Consider the following 22,349-nt stretch of genomic DNA (forward strand, 5'->3'; position numbering starts at 1 on the left):
TGCTCAGAACAGCAGGGTCACCATCCAGGAGGATGTGCCAAAGAACTCAAGGAGGCAGGGTTCCTGCCAGACATTAGCAAAGCTGTGAGGTGGTAGGGGAGCAATGTGCATGGAAATTATGATGCTGATAACTCTGAGATGTTTATTAAATTCACGGTCTGCAGCCCAGCCGGTGTGGCTCAGTGGTTGAGCAACCCATGCACCAAGAGGTCACCAGTTTGATTCCTGGTCAGGGCACATGCCCAGGTTGTGGGTCCAATCCCCAGTGGGGGGCATGCAGGAGGCAGCCAGTCAGTGTTCTCTCTCATTGATGTTTCTATCTCTCCCTCTCCCTCTTTCTTCCTCTCTGTCTCTAATATCAATAAAGAAAAAAAAATTAAAAAAAATTCATGGTCTGCAGAAGGTTTACTCAACTGGTATTCTTCTCCAGGCCCCTCCACATGCTTCCTTGGACCTCTTTCCAACTCCCTTCAAAGGGCTTCTGAAATCTTACTTTATTTTTTTTCAATGTGTGAAAAATGCTACATTTCAAGGAGTAACTGTTGAGTGTTACAGCAAAGCTTTCTGAATACAGCAGTTTACACACATCATAAATACATATTATTAGAAGGCTGTGCTGGCTGCCGCTGTGACATCACATTAGAATTAAATTGTTGCAGCTTTAAGCAACTGTATAGTCTGTCTTGTCCAAACCTGTCATTTGACATGTTAAGAAATTGAAACTTAGAGATTATTATACAAAATAGCTCAGAGGGGAACTCTGGTCTTCTGACTCCCAAAGGAACACTCTGCTCTCACAGCATGGTGTTCACCAGCCTCACTGCCATCACCACTCATTACTGGACATTTACCATGTACCAGCTACTGAGCCTAGTGTTTCACATTGTTTTCCTCATTTAATTATCAAAACAAACCTATGGGAAAGTGTTTTAAAATCAACTTTATTGGGGTCTCGATTTATGTACAATAAAATACCTTCATTTAAAGTGCACAATTTGAATTTTGACAGGTGTATGTGCCCTTTGAAACCACCTCCACAGTCAGTATACAGAACACTTCCAACACCCCTAGAAGTTTTTCAAGCTACTTTCCAGCCTATCCTTCCTCTGTGCCTATCCTCAGGCAACTACTGATCTGTTTTTTGTCATGATAGAGTGGTTTACATTTTCTGGAATTTTATATAAATTAAATCATTCATATGTATGCTTTTGTGTCTGGCCTTGTTCACTCGTTATGATTGTGAGATTCATCCAGGTTGTTAATGTACCATTGGCCTGTTCATTTTTATTGATGATAATCCATTGTATGGGCATACCACATTTTGGTTATCTATACCTGTTAAAGGACATTTCAGTTACTCTTTATCCCCCACATTAAACATGAGCAGATTGAGGCAAAGGTAGGTGACTGTGCCCAAGGTCACACAACTTATAAATGACAGCACCAGGATTTGGAAGGCCTCTGTGCTCACCACTGTACCACCAATGCCCATAGTCCAGACCAGGATTTTTTTCTTTTAACCTCACCTGAGGACACTTTTGCATTCATCTTCAGATAGAGTGAGAGCGAGAGAGGGAGGAATAGAGAAAGAGAAACATCAACGTGAGAGAGACACATCGACTGGCTGCTACCCACACGACCCCAACCAGATCCAGGGACAAACTGCAACCGAAGTACATGCCCTAGTGGGAACTGAACCGGGTCTCTCTGGACTGCAGGCCGCTAAGCCAAACCGGCAGGGCACAGACCAGGATTTGGGCACAGATCTTGACCCCAGAGTCCTTGCTCTTGGCCTCTGGGCTGTAACAAATGGCACAACCCCCCGCTATGTTGGCTTCACCTTACACAGGTTGGTGTATTAATGTTAGCTCCCAGGTTTGTAATCTATACCTGACAGGTGTATGTGCCCTTTGAAACCACCTCCACAGAGTACCCAGCATGCTAGAATGCTTAGTACAATTTCATTAAGAAAGGAGAAAAGAAAAATACCTATTTTCAGAAAGTACCTTTAGTATTTTTTTCCCATCATAAACTTACAATGTAAAATTTGTGATTTGGCCTTTATTTTGGCTCTGGAGGTTTGAAGAATAAAACCCTTCTTGTCAGTGTGTGCACTTGATTTTACCTTCCAGGAGGAATACCTCTTCCAGGCATAAATCTGTTGTCCGTGCAGTTATGCCTGAGTCCTTTAATGGAAAATCAGTTCATATGTTACACTTCACACTTGACTTAGTCCATTTCACTGTATGTGAATGTTTAGAATCCATTATGCAGTAGGAATCATATGTTACATATAACTAGTTTCTGGAATTATCTTTGCTCAGAGAATTACTTGGTTGGCTAGTGAAGGCTGCTCCTTTGAACTTAGAATAACCAGTGGGTGGGGATACTCCATGAGTGATTGCCCTGAATCATCCCTGGACACTCATTCAGCATTGACATTAAACAGAGCTTTGGGTACCTGTAAGGGAACTTATTGGATCCCTTAATAACATCGCATCCAGGTTCTTTGAGGTCATCAGTGCTAGGGGCATTATCACTGGGAAGGGGCTGTTATCATCCTTGTACTCAGTAGGGGTGGGTGATTGGTGAGCAATCTCGAAGGAGAAGATGAATCTTGGGAAATAAAATGAGGATCTAAAGTTCTGGGTCTCCTCCACCTTCAGCCTTACAGAGGAGAGCCAGCAGGTTTTCATACAGTGCCTCCTGTGGCCAGTGCTGCTCCGAATGCTAGAGAGGGTGGTGAGATCGTCCTCGCGCTCCAGGAGCTTCTGGTCTAGTGAGTGCCCTCTCTCCTCTCCCTCCCCTTCTTTTGTAGAAGCATGTCTCTCAGTGTATTTCTCAGCTTTTAGCCTCCCCAGCTTCACTCTTGGTACATGTTGCTCCTCCTTCCCTGGGGAAGATGGCTAGGGCGAGAAGAGAAACACTTCCTCCCCTCCATTGATGCCTCAGGATTCTGAGGGAAGAGCACAGGAAAACAGAAGAGGAAAGGAACTTTTAAGATAAAGTGTGTTTTAGAATGAGAAACGGAGAGTGAGTAATGTTTAGAGGCAGTTTGGGGATCTGTTGGTCAAGCAGGATGTGTTGCATGGGAACTGTCTGCAAGACCATGACAGGCTACAAGCGCAAGGGCCTTTGGGGGCTAGTCAGATAATGCAGTCACGTGGAACAGAAGTGGACAGCACTGAAGAATGGTGGGGCCTGTGGTAAACCCACATAGGAGATGGCGTGGCCTAAAAGTTTTCAAATTCATATTTCAAAAAATGATAGTAGTTTTTAAAATCACTTCATAAACTGAATAAAATGCATTTGCCAATTGGATTAGGCCTTTTGGAAGAGATTTGCAAATCCTTCCTAAGACCTTATAGGACTCTTGTCTAAAGGAACCCAGAACTTTGTTGGGGAGACAAAACATAAAAGATGAAAGGCATTACAGGAGTTGAGTAGCTACGACAACAGTATAATGGATGGAAAAGGCAGCGAATGGCTGTTATTGGTGGTTCCCGTTATTAAGGGCCATGAGTTAGAAGAAGAAGTGATCCAGTGGGCAGAGGGCACTTGAGGAAGAATTTATGCTGGGTCCTGAAGGATGGATAGGCTTTGGTTAGGTAGAGAAGAAAGTGAAAGGCCTTGTAAGGCAAGTTGCCTGACATAATGTGAGGCTCCACACGGCGAATGAATAAGGAATTCACAGTAACTATAACAAAAACCCGTTCTGCAGAGTTAAGCCCTGATTCTGGTCCATTCTCACGTAGACATAATTCAGTGTCCCCACAAAAACTGCCTTTAATGAAGTTTTTGAAGACTGCTGATTCTAGGTAGAATCACTCAGAGCTAGGGAAGTTGGGATTCATGATTATGGAGAATAGCTGAGAATGGACAGCCTAAGCCCCAAACAACTGCAGGATCCCCAAATTGTAGGATGACAAAACTGACTTTTCCTATTCGGATGACTGTCCTTTGGTGACATAATCATTCATTCATATTCTTGGAATCAAGTGACTGGTTTGCCCCAAGGTCCTTAGTCTTCTGTCATGGATGGCTGTGTGGTGTCAGAGGAAGAACATCAGCTTGGAGATAGGATTGAACCTAATCTCTACAAGAGACTTTGCGCAAGTCCATTCATTCATTCACTCACTCATTCATTTAACCACCTTTTGTTGAGTATGTACTATATATGATGCATAGGGCTAGGTGCTGGGGATATGATGATGAACAAAACATTCTTAGTCCTTGTCTTCATACAACTTACAATCTAGTTAGGGAAATAGAGACTAAAGAAATAGTCACACAACTAAATAAGTACAGACAAATTGTGATTGAGTCCACTGATTTGATTTGGGTGACGAGGGAAGGCCACTCTGAAGAAGTGACTTCAACTTTAACTTGAGGGAAGATAGAGTTGCCAGCAATGGGGATTCGACATTGGGTGGGGGGACCCTGGTGGAGAAGATAGCAGGTGCAACATCCTGTCACTTTCTCACCCCAGAAGCATTTCTAGGCCTGTTTGGTCTCTTCCAGCTCTAAAACTCAGCTCAGAGTGTGAACTCTGGATAGAATGTGAAACTTAAAGAAGGAACATTGAGAGGCACAAATGGGAGAAAAATTCTTTATCTTTAAAAAACATGAGCAGCATTCAAATTGAGACAATCTCTGAAAACACAATTAGACATGGACTCAACGTTTACCTCAGAGTTAAATTCACGTTAAGAATTTGTGAGCCTCAAAATATGGCTTTAGAAAGTGGAAAGTCTCTGAAAATGGGAGCTTTGAAAAAAAGGTTAGCTCTTTCTTGCATATAACCTTTGCATTTTGGTGTAACCCAGGACTGGGGGTGGAATTATTGCCCCCTCTTCCTGGCAGCTCCTGGTGCCTCTCGGGCTTGCTTTGTCCCCACTGGAGAGGGCTGTGCTTTTTGCATCCTGAGGTCCAGTTTTGACAGAATCGAGTATCTCAAAACCTTAAGAATAATAAATCCTTATGGCCAACCAAAAATTGTTTAATTCCTAAAGGACAAGCTGAGTTGAGCCACTTCTAGCCAGGGGCAATGGGGACTTAATGCTGTAAGTGTAGCAATCTGGATGATCTGAGAGCTCCGAGTTTAAGGGTAATTGTTCAATTTTCTATCCATGTCAACAGGGAAAATAGGTAAAAGTGGCTGAACATAGCCAAGCAATGAGGCTGGATGAGATGTGAGATGCTAGACTGTCAGTGGAATTAGAAAAATGCTATCTGTAGAGGGCTATCACTCAGTTGCCCCTCTCTTCCCTCTTCCCATTCATCTCTGACTTCAGGCTTTCTAACTCTCTTTTGGGTTCTTTCTCATTCTTTGCTTAATCTTTCCACCATATCCATCATCTGTTCTCCTGTAAATAGTGGTCATTCTGAGCCAAACAGCTTTAATGCAAAGAAACGGAAAGTGGAAAGAATTCTTTAAGTACAGATAAATTGGAACCCTGGTGTCTCAATTCCTTTCTCTTGCTGAATGAGAACATTCCATTATGTTAGTATTTCGTACTTAGGCTCAGTACAACGTATGGGACTTCTTCAAGTTCCTTTGCTTCTCTAATTTTTTTTTTTTTTTTATCCTCACCCGAGGATATTTTTCCATTTTTTGTACAGATAGAGTGGGAGGGAGAGAGAGTGAGAGAAACATCGACGTGAAGGGACACATCGAGTGGTTGCCACCCGCACGACCAACCAGGGCCGGGGACAAACTGCAACCGAAGTATGTGCCCTTAGCGGGAACTGAACCCGGTTCTCTCCGGACCGCAGGCCGACGCTCTAACCGCTGAGCCAAACCGGCCAGGGCTCTAATTTTTTAAAACTATTCTAATCAGCACTGATTTTTAAAATTAAATATTGTTCCTTAAAGTCAATTTGTTTTTCTAAATTCAAAGTCACCAGGACTAGATGCTAAGGTCTTTCTAAATCCATGCCCCCCTTCCCTCCCCTGACACCAACATCACAGGAGCCCCTTTTATTTAAGTATATCCCCAGCAAGAATGGGGAGGGGAGTGGAGGGGAAGGGAGGGGCAACTGGTCCAAGGATTAGCCCTCCTCTCTTTTGTCTCTGTGCTTTGTTCTCTTTATGGGATAGTGAGTAAGGTATTTGAAACAGAATTCAGTCTTGTAAGAACTTGTATTGATAATTAATGTATGAGTATTTACCAAGAACCAGGCACTGTGCTGCTTTACCTACAGTACTTCTGTTAATTCCCACAGTTCTGTGAGGAGACACTGAGTATCACCCTTACACAGAGGAAGACACTGAAGCTTTGTGAATTGCACACTGGTCTAAATAGCTTGGTGAAATCTTGCTTCGTCCCACTCTGTCCCTCCTGGGATGCGAATTCTGTTCACATGTTTATGCTGTGTGCACCACCTGCCCGTTAGTACTTAATAGCAGTCTCTGTTACCAGATCAGTTAGCAAAGAAAGCGAGACCACAGTCATATCGCTTTTATTACAGTATTTGTAATGGTTGTTCTGTTTTATTATTAGTTGTTAATCTCTTGCTGTGCCTAATTTATAAATCAAGCTTTTTCATAGGTATGTATGTATAGGGAAAAACATAGTATGTATAGGATTTGGTATTATCTATAGTTTCAGGTATCCACTTGGGGGTCTTGGAACGTATCCCCTGCAGATAAGGGGTGGGGGACTCTTCAGGAGGGAAAAATCCTCGTTGGTAGTGTTTGCTGGTTTCTGTGGTGTAAATGCCCCCACCGTGGTTGGTTTCCAGCTCCAACATGACATGATTGACCACAGAGCTGGGAAGAGATGGGCAGCAGCACACTAATTGAGTATATCATATTTTCACCATACTGCTACATTAGACGTAAATAATTTCGAGAGCATAGGTAAAGTAAAATGTACCTTTGTTTTTAATATAGTTTATTTCATTATAAAGGTGTAAAATTTAAATTTTAATTATGTTTAACAACCTGCATGCGAAATTCCTAAAAATGGAGCCTTTGGTTCTTACCAGCTAGTACTAGCCAGCTGCTCTGGTAAGTGGTGGAGCTGGAATTCACGCGTGCGCTCGTGCATCCCTCTGCGCTCACTGCCTCCCGCTGCTGTTCAAAGCGGTAGGCTCGTTTCTCAGTCCTGCTTGTTGAGGAAGCTTGTCTCCACTGATTTTTTCAGCACCCTGTTTGCTCTCCTATCCTGATTCTCCAATTTACCTGCTGGCCCTCGTCCTCAGCTCTGTTAAACCTCTCACAGGGAAGTCTTACCTACAACACCTGGGCTGAGTCGAGAAAAGCCAGATACTGGGTCTTTAAAGCTCTGTGACATGAAGCAGAACCTTTAGGTTTGACCATTCCCGTCTTTCTTGTTATGCTTTCTTTTCTATCAGATCCCTTGGGATTGCTTTTAGATAATGAGCTCTTGTGTCTATGCTGGGTCCTCTGGAGAGAACGCAGTCCTCTACCTTACACTGGTGCAGGCATAGCCCAAAGTCTTGCCCAGGCTCTTTCTTCACCAGCAGAGCTGGGACAGAGTGTTTACGCCCCTAGTGGTGCCCTGAAATCTCTAGATCACACCAGAATTTCCAAACTTACCATTATGAACATCTCTTCCTGAAACACAGTTTACAGTGACCTCTCTGGGGTACCATTTTTTTGGTTCATGTGAGCAGCTTGCCTGCATGGCCCAATCTGAAGAGTTAGAATGGGAAGAATGCAGATGAAGATCTTGTGCCATGCGTGCGTGCTGTCAGTGGGGCAGGTGAATTACTCTTCCTCCAGGAACAGAGAGAGCTCCATCAGCAGTCTGCTGTGCTACAGTTGTTTGGGGGAAATGTGATTAATAAATCATCCAACATTAAGCACTGGAAAAAGTGAAAGACAGCTGACTCTCCCTAAAATCAGAGAGAGCAGGATATTTATTCTCCTTGGATTCTATCTTGGTTAAATACAGAAGACAGGATCAGGATAGGACAAAACCAATTCCATTTACTTGTGTGACTGTCCTAGAGGTGACTGCAAGCGGTGTCCCTTTTCAGGGAGAGGCACAGAAACTTCCTCGCACAGTCGTGAAGGGAATGGATGAATGAGGGATGAGAGGAGGTGAGAGGGCCTAAATGCAGACAGGCCCATATTGATGAGGACCACTGCCCAGGGAGATCTTAGACCACTTAAGTTTTTATTTTACTAGAAAGAAATAGAAGCATACTGTCCTAGGATGTCTGTTTAAAAGATGGAGTCTGTATAAAGAGCCACACTGTTCTCTACAATGAGAAAAGATAGGTAGAGCTGTTCTAAATAGTCTTTGAAACCAAAATTATAGCAAGTTGTGGCCTGGGATGAATGGTGGCTATGTGTGTTCTCCTAAATAGGTGGCCATGGTACACTCAGTCTGAAGACTGACGGCCGGATATTGCTCAGGTGAGATGGGAAGGGACAGGCATGTTTATGCATCTGATGGACATAGCACATCACTTAGCCCTCAGAGAAGTCTTTTCCTTCTGACATATCGTATATGGAAGTTAGTTCCTAGAGAAGGACCTAATCTAGGTAGAGCAGAAATCTCAGGGGGAGGTATAGGGAACCCTCTTACCCTAGCAAGGGATGAACTGATCTAGCTTTAGGTTCTACCAGCTTTCTAAAAATTCACAGATGTTCAATGTGTGTGTGTATGTGTGTGTACTCGTCTATATATACACACACAGGACACATATTGGGAATGTGATTCCTGAGTCCATAAGTGTGGTTGACAGACTAGGTTTACCTAAAAGGCCCTTTAAGAGAAAGTTCTTGAAAGATGATTACAGAATTGAGACACCATCATTTAAAAGTGCCCGAGGCAAACGCCTTTGAAAATTGCAGCAGTGGAGGGACAGAGAAAGAACCACGCAGCCCTTGATTGTGGCGCAGCTCCCTCAGGACCCGTCCTCCCCCTCCCCCTCTGTTTCTCATCTGATAAGAGAGAGAGCAGTAAGACTCCTCATCTATCTTATGAAAATCGGATTCAGAATGGCTGTGATCAAAACCAGCTGGCTGTCACCAGCAGTGGCCTTGCACGGAGGGAACCGCTCAGAAGAGTTCCGTGTGTGGGGGTGGCATGGGTGGCACCGATCAAAGTAGCATTTTTTTAATAAATATATATAAGGAAAATACAAAACCAAGGATTTAGAATAAAAGCAGTGTAGTTTGTCTTGTTTTTTGAGTGTAACACAAAGAGGATGAAATAGAATCAGATATGCCTGGTTTCTAACATACTTCTACTGGCGGCTCTGAGAAGGTGTTTTCTGTCACATTAATACCATGTCACTCATCTTGGGCCCTATTGAAGAAAGTGGAGAGTTCTGAGTTTCCATTCCTTCCAGCCATTTCATTCCTCTAAAAATTTAAAGTCCTTTACCTTTCCTTGTTCTTAACATATTTCAACAGATCAAAGCTGGAGCCACCACGAAGCTTGGGGAGCTGGTGGAGTGGTGGAGAGCATTTCTGTTCATTGTTCTTTGTTTCCTTCAACTGTCTGCAACCAGTAATGCTATGTTCCCTGGAGGTCACCTGGCAGGTGACACTGGTCCTCTGAGCGCCAGGCTCCTGGGCTGAATGAGATCTTTCCCATAGAGAACCCTTGTTGGGCCATGCTTGTCTCTTGTGAGCACTACCTTTGAATTGCTCACAAGGCTGAATCCTAGTTGATCCTTTGCATGGCTGATAATAGAGTCTTTATTTGTTTTGTTTTTTTTAAAGCCTCACCTGGGATATTTTTTTCATTGATTTTTAGAGAGTGGAAGGAGGTGGGGGAGAGAAACATCAATGTGAGAGAGACACATAGATTGGTTGCCTTCTGCACACACCAGGGTTGAGGATTGAACCTGCAACCTAGGTACGTGCCCTGGACGGGAAACTGAACCAGTGACCCTTTGGGTCCGTCAGCCGATGCTCTAACTACTGAACCACACTAGCCAGGGCCTGATACAGATTCTTATACAGCACTTGATGGACTTGGTGGGGCGATAAGGAAAAATATCATTCTGGGGTGTTGTACTCATGACTCCTTTAGAAATGCACTAACACCCCTCTGTGGGTAATATCATAAGATCTGGCTTTCCCACACTGTGATAGACCACAAGCTGAGTTGCCACTCTTGGCAAAACCTTCTCTCTGCTTGTGAACCAGCCAGCACCACACTGTGCTGAGGCCAGGCTTATCTCAGAAACCGAAATCTGTCTAACCCTTCCTCTCTAACTCTCCATCAACCAGGAGAGTCCACACAGCTTGAGGGCTGTGAGGAACAATCAGCTGTTTTGATCTTAAGGTCTGTGATCTTTCCCCAGCAGCATCAGGAGAGATTCGGTTTGTCAGGAGCATGGAGGCATTGCAGCATATGGGACACAGATGAAAAACAAACCCAAGTTGGCACCTCGGGGCAGGGCATCTTTCCTTTCTGTCTTTCTGTCACACACTTCTTCTGGGACCTGCTCCCAAACAGGCTCTGCCGCACCTTGGGCCACGCATTTTGCTCACAGTCAGCTCTGCCTCTCGGCCTTAGCAGCTGGGCTCTCTAGCCAACATCACGGTTTCCAGACTTTCTCCCAGGTCCTTTGCCTTTCTCCTCCTCTGCCTGTAATGAGTACAGGCTGGACCCAGCTTGAATCAGGTGAAATCACAAGGGACAAGTCTTCATAAAGCAGACCTGCCAGGGACTTGCAGGTGGATTTTTGCCCCTGAAATCCTGACTCTGGGAGAGCAGGGGACTGGCGGTGCTGGGTCCAGGCTCAGGAGCTCCTCGGAGACTGTCTCTTTCCCTTGTTCCTCGGTGTTTGAAGCCTGTTGCCTACTGCTTTCCCCTTTTCTCTGTTTAAAAATTCTCCATTTTTTCACTTGGAAAAAAAATTATTTATACGATTGAGATCCACTAATTAAAGCCATTTTCTGGTATTTGGTTACTGGAGCGTTTGATGTCTCTCTGACAAGACCATGAAATGCACGGAGTGTCCACAGGGACAGAATTTGCTGAACACGGCTCTTTGTAAATGAGGGGACACAGTGTTGCCGCAGCTCATGAATATGAAACGCCCGTGATGCCACCTCAGTGGACTTGGGAACACAGATGAATCCTGTCATGGGCTAAATGAGACCAATTTCTTTCACTTAACTTCATCTTCAATCAGACCTTCTTCCATTTGCCTGTTTAAAATTCCCCATACGTGATGCAGAAGGTAACAGCATTCAGTAAAACAAAGTTTTGCAACTGCAGAGAAAAATTATAATGATCTCTGGTTTAAAGTTGCTATCTCCTAAAACTGGACAATGTTTCCTTTTGCTTATGAGCTTCACTGAGGTCTGTTAACTCTGGGCACAGAATCAGGGGTTGTCTGGACAGCTCGTATTGGGGTGCCCTTAAGCAGCATATCCAGATCTCTTTCATGTGGATTGGTTATTGGACCTGGCAGTGGATGGTGGATGTGAGCCTTTAATGGCCTGTGGATGTTCTGCAGTGGCCAGGACACTGAGTAGGAAGGTAGCTCTGGGAAGAGGCAGGGCCTTTGGCGTTGGGAGCTCAGTTAGTGGTTGAAGTGAGAGAGGGACAGATGTCATCGGTAAATACCCTGAGGAACCCGACTAGGTAGGCCAACCACTTGTATTATTTACCAAGGTGTCAGGGTAAGAAAGTGCTGGAGTATAGCACAATCTTTATGTAGCTCTCTAGAAACCCTTCTGCATGAGGCCAGGAAATTCCATCCAAAAAGCCCCAAACAAGAAAATCAGCAAAGAGTAGAACCTAAAGGGACAGAGGACGGTTCCCTGTGGGACCCAGGGGCCAGATTGGGGCGCCTCCTTTGTCCTCTCCTTCCTGCAGGACTTAGATGTATGCTCCAGGGGAAAAGCCTGAGTAGTGCTCAGGGGTACTCATTCAAGCCGAGTCCAGTCTAAGAAATCACTTTGTGTTCTAATTATACCCAAGCTGGCAAACAGCAGCTAGAGTTGAGTGCAGGCTATCACAAAATGCATGGCAGAGAGCAGGGGCCAGCTTCATAGGAAGAGGCAGGCGGGCTACTACAGTCAGTCCACAGGGGCTGAAAAGCATCCCGCTGGGACTTGACTGGGTAGTGAGCATTTTAGTGCACGGGTGTGATGGTACTGTCCATAATGAATGTATTCCAGGACAATGGCAGCTTTTCACATTTTTGAAACCAGTTGGAATTGATCCTACTGGTATTCCCATATGTTTCCATTATTTATTTCTATTATTTATTTAAGCACTCCTCATTCATTTCTGTGCTTTCAGCTGGTAGTTGGTTTGTTGAGTAAATCTTTTGGCAGACCAGTGTTCTGATATCATCATGAGTTTCCCGTTTAGCAACAATACCTCTTTGAAATACGTTCTTACAACTTCTGCTGTGCATTAACAAGTCTTTACTGGGGGCTCCCAGAAAGTGGATTGTACAGTGGGACATGCTGGAGATCCAAGAAGAAAAACGGGGAGCTGTGTGACCCAGCCTCAGGATGAAAGTCCATGTGGACCAAGTTTGAATGAGTCTTCCTCTGTAACTTTTTCCCACTCATCCCTTGTTTCCTGTATATGCACGGACCCTTCCCGCAGGAGCAGCTCTCAGGTGAGCCAAAGCCTTTGCTAGGATATTGTCAAATCCAGGACGTATTCAAGGATCGCTCTTGGTGGTTCTTGTGAAACGAATCCCCTTGGGTAACTTTAGGATTCAGGAGCATATATACTACAATTGGAGTAATATAGAGAAGATTGACATGGCTTTTCTGTATGTGTGACTTTCAGATGTGCATCTATTTGTTCAGTTTTTTTCAGTTGTCCTTAGTTTGCCAGCCCTTGGGAATGCAGAAGTGACCAGGATGTGGTCCTTGCCACAGCTAGTTCACCATCTAGGGGGTAGGTCGAGGGCCAGTTTCACTTACTTTACCTACTGAAAGTAGTGAGGTCTACCCTGTGGCCTGGAATGAAGAATGATGGAAAGACAAGGTAGCAAGCTCTGAATTCTGCCTGTTGGATTCAAGATAATTCACAAAGGAAGGGGTGTGCATTTTCCTTATCCTGCTAATTTATTATTTGTATATATAGACACCCCCTTTGCAACTTTGCCAAGCTTAGTCCATCTTGGTTTCCCCTAATGTGCCTCAGAGGGCTCTTGTGTATAACTGACACCAGTCCTGGCTAGTTGGTACAGATCTTCCTCACCTTCCACTGCCGCCTCTCTCCTGCCTCACCCCATGTCACTCTGCCCTGGGTCCTGAACGCCAACCACACCAGCCTGCCTTCAGCTTTGTCAGTGTTACAAGGTACTTCTCACCTCATAGCACCTTTGCACATGCCATCTCCTGCCTGGTTGACTCCTGCTTATTCTGCGGCTTTCAGCTGCATTGTCCCCAATTCAGGGAGCTTCCCGAACTCCTCACCCCAGCCTACCCCCAAAATTTCAAATTAGATCCTCCCTGAACTGGATTTAAATGCATTATGGAGCATCTTTTCAGTAATACTAGGTGGTCACTTAAAAGAACAAGATGCATCCATATATTATTAGGAAGGATAAAAGCAAGTTGCAGAACAACATGTATGGGAAGTGATCCCATTTGTAAACCTTTTTGAAAAGGATGTGTGTGCTGTGGTAGTCATAAATTCTTTTCAGTAAGTATATACAAGGAGTTGTTCATAGCAGTTACCTGTAGGGAGTCAACTAGGGCTCAGATAAGGGAAGGAAACTTTTCATGTTAAACTTTTCTGCAGCATTTGTGTTTATTACCACACATGATTTTACTTTTACATTTACATTTGAGACAGTTAGGTCTCCCTGTTATTTTTAGCCTCAGAATCCATTTACTTTCCCTCAGTAAATATTTGAATTTACTTGTTTATTCTCCCTCACTGGTGCTGATGCTCCATGAAGACAAGGATCGTTGTCTGTTTCATTTGCTGTTGTTGCTGCCACCACTTAGCACGGTACCTTTCACATAGTAGATGCTCAGTCAGTATTCCTTGAATGAATGAACAAGTGCACAAATGCAGTTTCCCTGCCGTGTGGCTAACTGGGCAACATGTGGGGCAGACAAGCAGGTTGAACATGTGAGATGGCTGACATAGGAGGCAGGGAACAAAGACCAAAGAAAACCTGTTTAGCTTAAGATGTGAGCTAGGAAAGAGAACAGCAGATGATCTATGTGAGGATGGCGACCTGCGCGGGCATGGCGACCTGCGTGAGGAGGCACTGCCTGCTGGCAGAACTTAGATGAGGGATGAGGACACCTATTCCCATGCCCTGGAGGGATAGCCCCCTGTCTCTGCCTTCCCCTTTTCTGGGGAAGCCATCTCCTTCTCCTTGGGGCTGGTTTACTAAGGGTGGCAGAGAATGAGTGTCCAGGGCTTTCTGGCATTGGCGCACTCTTAATTCTGCTCCATTTGGCCTTATTAATAGTAGGAAAGTAGCAAGTCAAGGCATATAATGAGGGAGAGACTTAGCTTCTTTATGGTTATTGGTGTCAAGAGAAATAGCCAAGAACAGGGGACATTGAGTCTCAAGCAAAGTGAAAGCTGCTCGACTATAGCCAGTGTCTCCCTCAACTACAGGAGGCGTCTCTAAAGGCACTGCACCTTTGCAAAGAAAGCATGGATGGGGTGCGGACAAGCTCAAGGGGTGCACTCGTACTGGAGTTGGGGGGCTGGCTCTGTTATTAACGGTTTCCCTTCATGCAAGCTGCCTAATGTTCCTCAGCCTCAGTGTTCTCATCTGGAAAAAGGGCAGGAGGAAATGAGAAAATGAAGGTAGAGCCTTATAGTTTCTCTCCATGCTCAATATCGTATCTGTTAAATGCCCAAGAATAGCATGGCAGTTAGTATTTCATAAAGATTATTGCATTTAATACTTGCAACAACTGTATGCGGTGGGCATGATTATACCAGTTTTACAGGTGAGGAAACAAGGCCCAGAGGTACAGTCACACAGCTCTTCCGTGGGGGATGCGAAACCGGCCATCCTGCCTCCAGAGCCTGTGCGCTTAACCACTGCACAGGCGTCCTACCCTGTACTTAACTGGCGCACTGTTTCTACTGATGTTCTTCCTCTTATAAGCAGCATAGAAGAAAATGAGAATAAAGTTCACATAATTATTAGTTTCTAAAAAACAGTGGTAGCTTTTCAACAGCACTAGAGCAGACACTGGTATTACTCTCTCTGTATGAGAATCGTGTGCTTTAGAGTATTAAACTGGACAGCCTGAATCAGGCTGGTTCACTGGTCCAGACTTGCGTGAACCATGCTGATTGCAGGCAGGGCCAGATCATTTCGTGTAGGTGATTTTGCATGAAGAGGTGGATTTCTTAAGTCCATTTTTTTTTCTACATTCGTTCATGGTATGTGGGGGGTTGGGGGGGGAGGGATGGGAAGGAGAGGAGGAACAAATATTCCCAAGAACATACTATGTACACATAAGCAAGTACTTGTCTGTGATTATAAATTAGAAACTGTAAAATTGTGAAGTTCTTTGAAGTTTGCCCAAAACCTGCTCCACGGCCACCTGTTCCACTGGGGGCTGGGAGTTGGATGGCCTGACTCCGCTGCGATGGCTCAAGCTGTCACTACACCGGAATGTTCCAGCTTGCCTTGGCCTGGCTGTCATCGCTGGCTCTGTCCCACTCAGGCGGTTCACCGGGTTCTGTTGGGCACCAGGCTTCCAATTAGAGAGAAATCCCACTGTGTGGCCAGCCCCACCAGTGCCACTCTGAGAGGCCCCTTTGCCAAGGCCCGAACTGACCTCTGATCTGTCACAGATGGGCCAGCCCCACAGTCCTTTGTGCACATTTGGAGGAGGGGGGTGGGGATGAACAGAGAAGCCTATGGGGAGTCAGAGTGGACATTGGGCTGCAGTGCAGTTCCTCAGAGCTGGGAGAAGCTGGGCAGAGTTGACAGGACCCAAATGCTAGTGTTGTGGAGGGAAAGGGGACTTTGGGAAGACCCTGTCCTGAGCCCTAAACTCAGCATGGGGCATTTTCTTACCAACTTCTGAATATTCATTTCAGGCTGGACTCCACATCCGAGGAGAGCCAGGAGCTGCTAACTGGCTCACTCCAAAACTGTCACACTGCTGATGGCGCATGGCACAGTCAGCCTCCTCGTGCCCTGCCGCAGCGTCTGCGCAGTCGTCACCCCAGCCTGGGAGCCCCTTGCGCCCTGGGCTCAAAGGCACTGTCAGCAGCAGCACTCACCATGGGGCATTAGTCAAGCAGAGTGAGAGTGAAGAAGAAAGCTCAGATTTCTATTAGCATAAGAAATAGAATCTTAGAGAGTTCCATCTCTAGTGCTTTAGCAGGATAGAGAGACACAGTCTACGCTCTGAACAGCTTCTTTCTAGATGGAGGACTTGCTGAATGTGGTTCACCATTTTGGGGGTGGTGTACGTGTCTCCTTTATTTCTGCTGTCAGCCATTTCTATTCATTTTATCCCTTTCGTTCCTTTAACCACTCTCTTTTTTCCACCTGTCTCTTTCTCTCTGTGTCTCTCTTGCATACTTTATCTTTTTCCAGGTTCAGCATCTGTAATGCCACAGTCTGAAGCAATAATAAAGACACCAGGCTTGGGCCCAGCCGGTGGCTCAGTGGTTGAGCATCGACCCCTGCACCAAGAGGTTGCCGGTTCGATTCCCGGTCAGGGCACATGCCCAGGTTGTGGGCCCGATCCCCAGTGGGGGGCATGCAGGAGGCGGCCAGTTGATGTTCTCTCTTATCGATGTTTCTTTCTCCCTCCCCTTCCTCTCTCTCTCTAAAATCAATAAAGAAAAAAATTAAAAAGAAAAGACCCCGGCTTGGAACTTACACATATACTTGGGCTTTGACTAGAGCAATCACAAAGTCTAAATACAGAATAGCCTGAAAGTGGCGAGGGTCTTTCCAGCTGTTCTTGAAATGGTGCTGTGTCTCTTTTAAAAAAAAAACTTGCATTCAATCCATGGAAGCAGAAACGAAGAGTTTCTTCACTTTTCTCTCCTCTCTGGGATTTTTCCTCCTTTTGGTATTTGTACCTGGCTTGGAAATTCCAGAACTATCTCGGCCCACTTGGCCTTTTTTCCTGCCTTATCTCTTTTTACTCTGCCTCTCTTAGCAGTCTGGTTAAAACGAAAAAAAAAAACAACTCTACCAGTCAGTGATACTCATTTGGAGAAGGGAATACAAGGGTGTTAGGTTTTCCCCATGAGGAGATGGGCTATTTTTGTACCTTAAGCCAGTTGCTGCAATTAAATTCTGTGCTGTCTCTGTTTCTCCACTGGTGTGACTTTATTAAATTGGTGAAAGAAATAGCCTTGAGGATCCTTCTGTCTGTATGTCTGTCTCATGGAGTGTTCAGAGAAGGAAAATCTCTGTGCAACAGCAAGATAAGTGTCATCTTTAGAATTAGCACTGTTTTTATATTAGACCTGGCAAAAGGAGGCCCTGATCTTGGTACATGGCTGGGAGCAGAAGGTCATTAGGTGTAAAATGACCTTCAGTTGCAGGCTCAGGGCCAGGAAGACTGACAATTGCAAAGACCACGATGAGCTCATGCACCTGTGTCCTTGGTCACAAGGAGGTGTGCTCACAGTGACATCTAATTCATGGCAGTGCACTTTCTCAGCTCCTGTGTCTCTGACCGTGCCAGGCTCGTTCACTGATTCCCCTTCTTTCCTCTCCTCTAACATAAGCACTGGGACTCCCTTCTCATTTCTTTACATTTCTCCTTGGAGACGCACTCCAGTGACTCCTAACCTGCAGTGTACATCAGGATCACCAAGACATCTTAGGGAAAAATACAGATGCCTTAGCCACACCCAGCTGGTTTGGGGCCAAAGCCTGGGATTCGGGAATGATTGATGTTCTACCTCAGTCTAATGTGCACCTCTAGTTCAGTCCCACAGTCCTGGACTGGGAGCCCCTGGAGGGCAGAGACTGTGTCTGAGTGTCCGGTCCACCCCCAGCTGACAGCTGGCATGTTGAAGGCAATAAACGAAGAAGCGGGCAAGATCCCTGTTTGTGCTGCTGACAGTTTTGCTGCCTCCTCTCATTGCAGATATTCTTGTTATTCCGGATCTGGAAGAAGTACAGGAGGAAGACTTTGTTTTGCAGGTGGCAGCCCCTCCCAGGTACATTAAATTAGGTGTGAAACTGGAGGGAGGAAGGGAATATGTGAATTAATACACTCCGGATACCATCTACAGTGGTGCTGCCCCAGTGCAGACTTAGATGTTTCTAGTGATGGGCTCCCTCCCAGGGTTCCCATTTTAGTAGACATTTTCTTCCCATCTTGATCTTACCCAGCTGCCTAGGAGGCTCTGGGGACAGTGGCCCAGCAGCACTCGTGCCTGTGGTTCCTCCTCATGTTCTTTTTCCAACAGCATCCAGGTAAACCGGGTGATGACCTACCGTGACCTGGACAATGACCTCATGAAATACGCAGCCTTTCAGACCCTGGTGAGTGGAACAGCTTCTGCATAGAGAGGCAGGCTGCAGGCATCATCCTTAAGGATTTTTCTGCTCTTCCATGGGTTTCTGAGGCTGCCTGGCAACAGTCCCTTTGCTGGAGTCATTGTCCTTGGGTATTACAGTATCTCAGGACCCGACGTATTCCAGTATTTCCCACTGCAGGCTCCCACCTGCTTCCGTGGGTGACCACTTGGGGTCAATTGATGTGCTGGCCCTAGAGCTATGCTGCTGTCATGCCCTGCCCTCCTGGTGTTGACCTTCCCCCGAAGAATGCCCAGCCTGCAGGATGTCATGGTGTTCCCTCAGTGGCTATGTGGTCCTCTCTCATTTTTACTCTTGTAGAAGGCATTCCTGCAGCTCCGGGTTTGGGAATCTACCACACACAACCTCAGTTTGCAAGAGCTAATTGTCCGAAGGCTTCTCAAGGCGTACAGCCATTTTCTTTTTCTGCATTCACAGGATGGAGAGATCGACCTGAAGCTCCTCACCAAAGTACTCGCACCAGAGCAGGAAGTTCGGGAAGTAAGTCACAGCACCAGCTTCTTACCCCCTCAGCAGAGTCATTCCTGTAATCAGCGGGCTCCCCAGGCTGACCTCTGCCTCCCTGGTAGATGGGTGTGGGCGGAGGGCTGTGATCGCAGGGAAAGGCCTTCCTTTGCCTCACCCGGCAGTACCTCTCTTGGCAGGACGATGTCAGCTGGGACTGGGACCATCTGTACACTGAGGTGTCCTCGGAGCTCCTCACTGAGTGGGACCTGCTGCAGACAGAGAAGGAGGACCCTGTGGAACAGTCCACAAACACCTGAGCCCTTGGGGCACAGCGGACCACTCTCCCTGCGCAGAGTAACCTCTGCTTGGACTTAAAAAATGCAATAAGCCTAAAACTAAAAAAGCTTGCAAACAGCTTCGAATTTTCATATGGAATATTTTGTAGTAAAAATATTTATTTTCAGGAGACCACATGGGATCATTGAGTTGTAATAAATTCCTGTTTTCTGTGGCTCTCTCTTCCATTGCTTTCCAGTGCCCTCTTGGAAAGGTCCGTCAAGATGAAGGAAGCAGCTTTTAAACAATCTCATGGGAACTCTCCCCACTGTGGAAGAGCATGAGGGAAACTAGATCAGGGAGAGAAGGAATGTCACTCTTCCTGGAAGTTGTTCAGTCCCCAGAGGCCGTAGAAGTTTCCTGGAGCATCCTCCTGTAAGCACCCGGACGCAGGGGTATGAGAAGTTGCGGGCGGCCCCCTGTGGGGCCCAGGGGTGGGTCTGGCAGAACATCACTCTCACCTTGGACTTGCAGTTGCATTGCTGAGGTTGCACCGCCTCCTTTGTGCTTTTAGGCGGCTTAGCTGGAACACAGCAAGAAGTGGGTGTGGTAAGGTGACCCATTCCTCACGTCGGGTTGGTGGCTCTTCTGACAGCACTTCCCTTTCACTGTCTTCCCACAACCCGTGCCTGGGGCTGCCAAAGCATGTTTCCCTTCTGCCACAGGTTCCCAGAGCCTCCTTCTGGTTCTTGTTAGCAGGGGCCAGCTTGGCAGCCCTGAGAAGTCTGCAGAAACACTCCTGGGGAGCCCAGGGCGCCCTCTGATACTTTCAGATACACAGCTGCTTGTGTCCCTTGCTCCCCCATGCAGCATCACCGCCTGTTTCCAAAATGCACTAAGATCTGGAGCAGAGCCCAAGCCTTTTTCTAAACAGAGACATCTTTAGTTTTTGTTTTTCTCTCTTCCTCCCCAAGACATCTCATCTGAGGAGAGGGACGTTACCTGCCCACGTCTCCTAGATGCCACTTTGGATCAGGCCCATGCAGGCTGGCAGCTGAGGAAGCCCCACTCCTGGGCCAGGGAGTACTGCTCTCATCCTGCCTGGAGAGCCCTTCATTAAAATTCAGAAAAACAAAGAGGCTCAGCACTTCAAAAACCCACTGGGGGGTTGTTTTTGTATGGCTATGTGTGCCCTCCCCCGGTGAGCCAAGCAGGCTCCCAAGCAGGCACAGAGAATGCTGGTCTACTAATTATAAACTCTGGGACTTAGTGGCTTTGGAGTCTCTTCTCCTCCTCTTCCAGAGTCACACTTTTAGCCCAGACAGCCCCTCTTTGGAATAATTCCCACAGTCACTGAGTTTTCATCTGGGCTGGTTTTTCTTGAGCCTGCATCATTCTGAAACCCAAAGGAGAAAGGCTGTATTTCTCGTACCTTAATTACTGGCAAATTCACCGCCTCAGGACTCCGATAACCTTGGAGATCTTCAGCCGGCAGGAGCACGTGGCTAGGGGTTGACTTCCTTCCTCCCGCCCTTTATTTTATACCAGCAACAGCAACAAGACCTAACATGTATTGAGAGCACTTCCCACATGCCAGGCACTAGGCTTGCACATATGAATTACCTGTTTAATCCTCACAACACCCAGCAAAGCAGATACTGTTGTTAGCCCATTTTACAGATTTAAAAAACAGGGTCAGAGAGGTAAAGAGATTGCCCAAGATTATTCATCTACTTAGTGGCAGAGCTGGAATTCAAAACCAAGTTGTCTGACGCCACTGTGCTTTTAACACCTGTGGTTTTCCCCCGCTCTGCTGCCTTCAGCTTGGGAAAGGGATCTGGTTTAGAGCGGGCAGAATTAGCAGTGTGCTGGGAGAGACTGCCTGCCTCCTCTCCACCCTTGACCAGGCACTTTGTATGGAGTGACCACAGGGCAGAGGGCTCTGTTAGGCCCCTCATCATGGCTGAGCTCAAGAGTCCTGGCCCTGGGTCATGGGGATGAAGCCAGTGGACCCGGGAGAGGAATAGCGCTAACTTATGTGACTAAGCCTGGACAAGAGCCAGGTTCGGGCCATGGGTGGTCAGTTCTGTCACCTGCCTATGCCCAGGCCTCTCCCTGTCTGGGCTTCATCTTGTACAATGCATTTGACATCACCTCTTCAGAGTTCTGGGCATTGACAGGTTGTTCCAGAGCCTGCATCCACCCAGCTTTCACTCGGCGTCTGAGATACTGTCCTTATGTTCCCATCAGCGGGGTCGCCGCCCAGACTTCACAGCGCCTCCCAAGAACATGGCCCCCGAGGTATGGCAGGGTGGACAAGCACCTGCAGGTACCCACAGGGTGGTTTTGTGCCGGCGTGCGGGGGAGGCATGGACTGTGTCTTGGTGCAGCTGTCTCCATGTGGCGTGTTGACCAGTTCCTTACCAGTTTCTCCTAGACTGGCTTGTGTCACTTCTGAGCAGGCTTGTCACCTCCCAGCTGGTCTCTGACAAAATCTCTCATGGTGTCTCTGCATTGCTCCTTCCTAAGATATTGGTTGCTACTTAGTATGTGCCAGGCTCTGTTCTAGGCACTGCAGAAAAAGACGTAGACGAGGGAAACTCCCGTCCCTCCTAGCACTTACACCCAGGGGAATGGGAGGGGGACAAATAAGGAAGGTGAATGTGTGCGACAGGAATAGATGCTATGGAGAAAAATAAATAGAACAGGGAAGGGGGTGCTGGGGTGGAGGTCACAATTTTAAATGGGGTGGTCACGGGAGGCCTCACTGAAAAGGGGACATTTGAGCAAAGACCTGAAGGAGGTAAAAGAAGGAACAGAATGGCTCCGTGGGGAACAGTGTTCTAGGAATGAGAACAGTACTTGCAAAAAGCCAGCAGGAGGCTCTGGCCAGCTGGCTCAGTTGGTTGGAGTGTCATCCCATACACCAAAAGGTTTCAGATTTGATCCCTAGTTGGAGTGTGTTCGAGAGACAGCTGATGGATGTTTCTCTCTGACATCGATGTTTCTCTCCCTTTCCTCTCTCTCTAAAATCAATAAACATATTCTCAGGTGAGGATTTAAAAAAACAGTAGGAAGACGTGCACCTGGCTTGTGTGAGCAGCAGCAGGAAGCCAGTGTGTCTGGGATGGAGGGGACAAGAAGAGAGG

General features: G+C 46.4%; 1 protein-coding gene across 1 annotated transcript in view; it reads left to right on the forward strand.

Moving 5' to 3' along the window:
* The window catches only part of IFT43 (intraflagellar transport 43), an 80,564-nt gene extending 61,135 nt beyond the window's left edge, over positions 1–19,429 (forward strand). Inside the window, exons 6-9 of the mRNA XM_036270821.1 lie at positions 18,023–18,095; positions 18,348–18,423; positions 18,895–18,957; positions 19,122–19,429. Coding sequence (XP_036126714.1) covers positions 18,023–18,095; positions 18,348–18,423; positions 18,895–18,957; positions 19,122–19,241 — 332 coding nt within the window. The 3' untranslated portion in view covers positions 19,242–19,429. The remainder of the gene's footprint in view (positions 1–18,022; positions 18,096–18,347; positions 18,424–18,894; positions 18,958–19,121) is intronic.
* The last annotated feature ends 2,920 nt before the right edge of the window (positions 19,430–22,349 follow it).

The sequence above is a fragment of the Molossus molossus genome, unplaced genomic scaffold, assembly GCF_014108415.1.
Source record: "Molossus molossus isolate mMolMol1 unplaced genomic scaffold, mMolMol1.p scaffold_m16_p_1, whole genome shotgun sequence".
Lineage (NCBI taxonomy): Eukaryota > Metazoa > Chordata > Mammalia > Chiroptera > Molossidae > Molossus > Molossus molossus.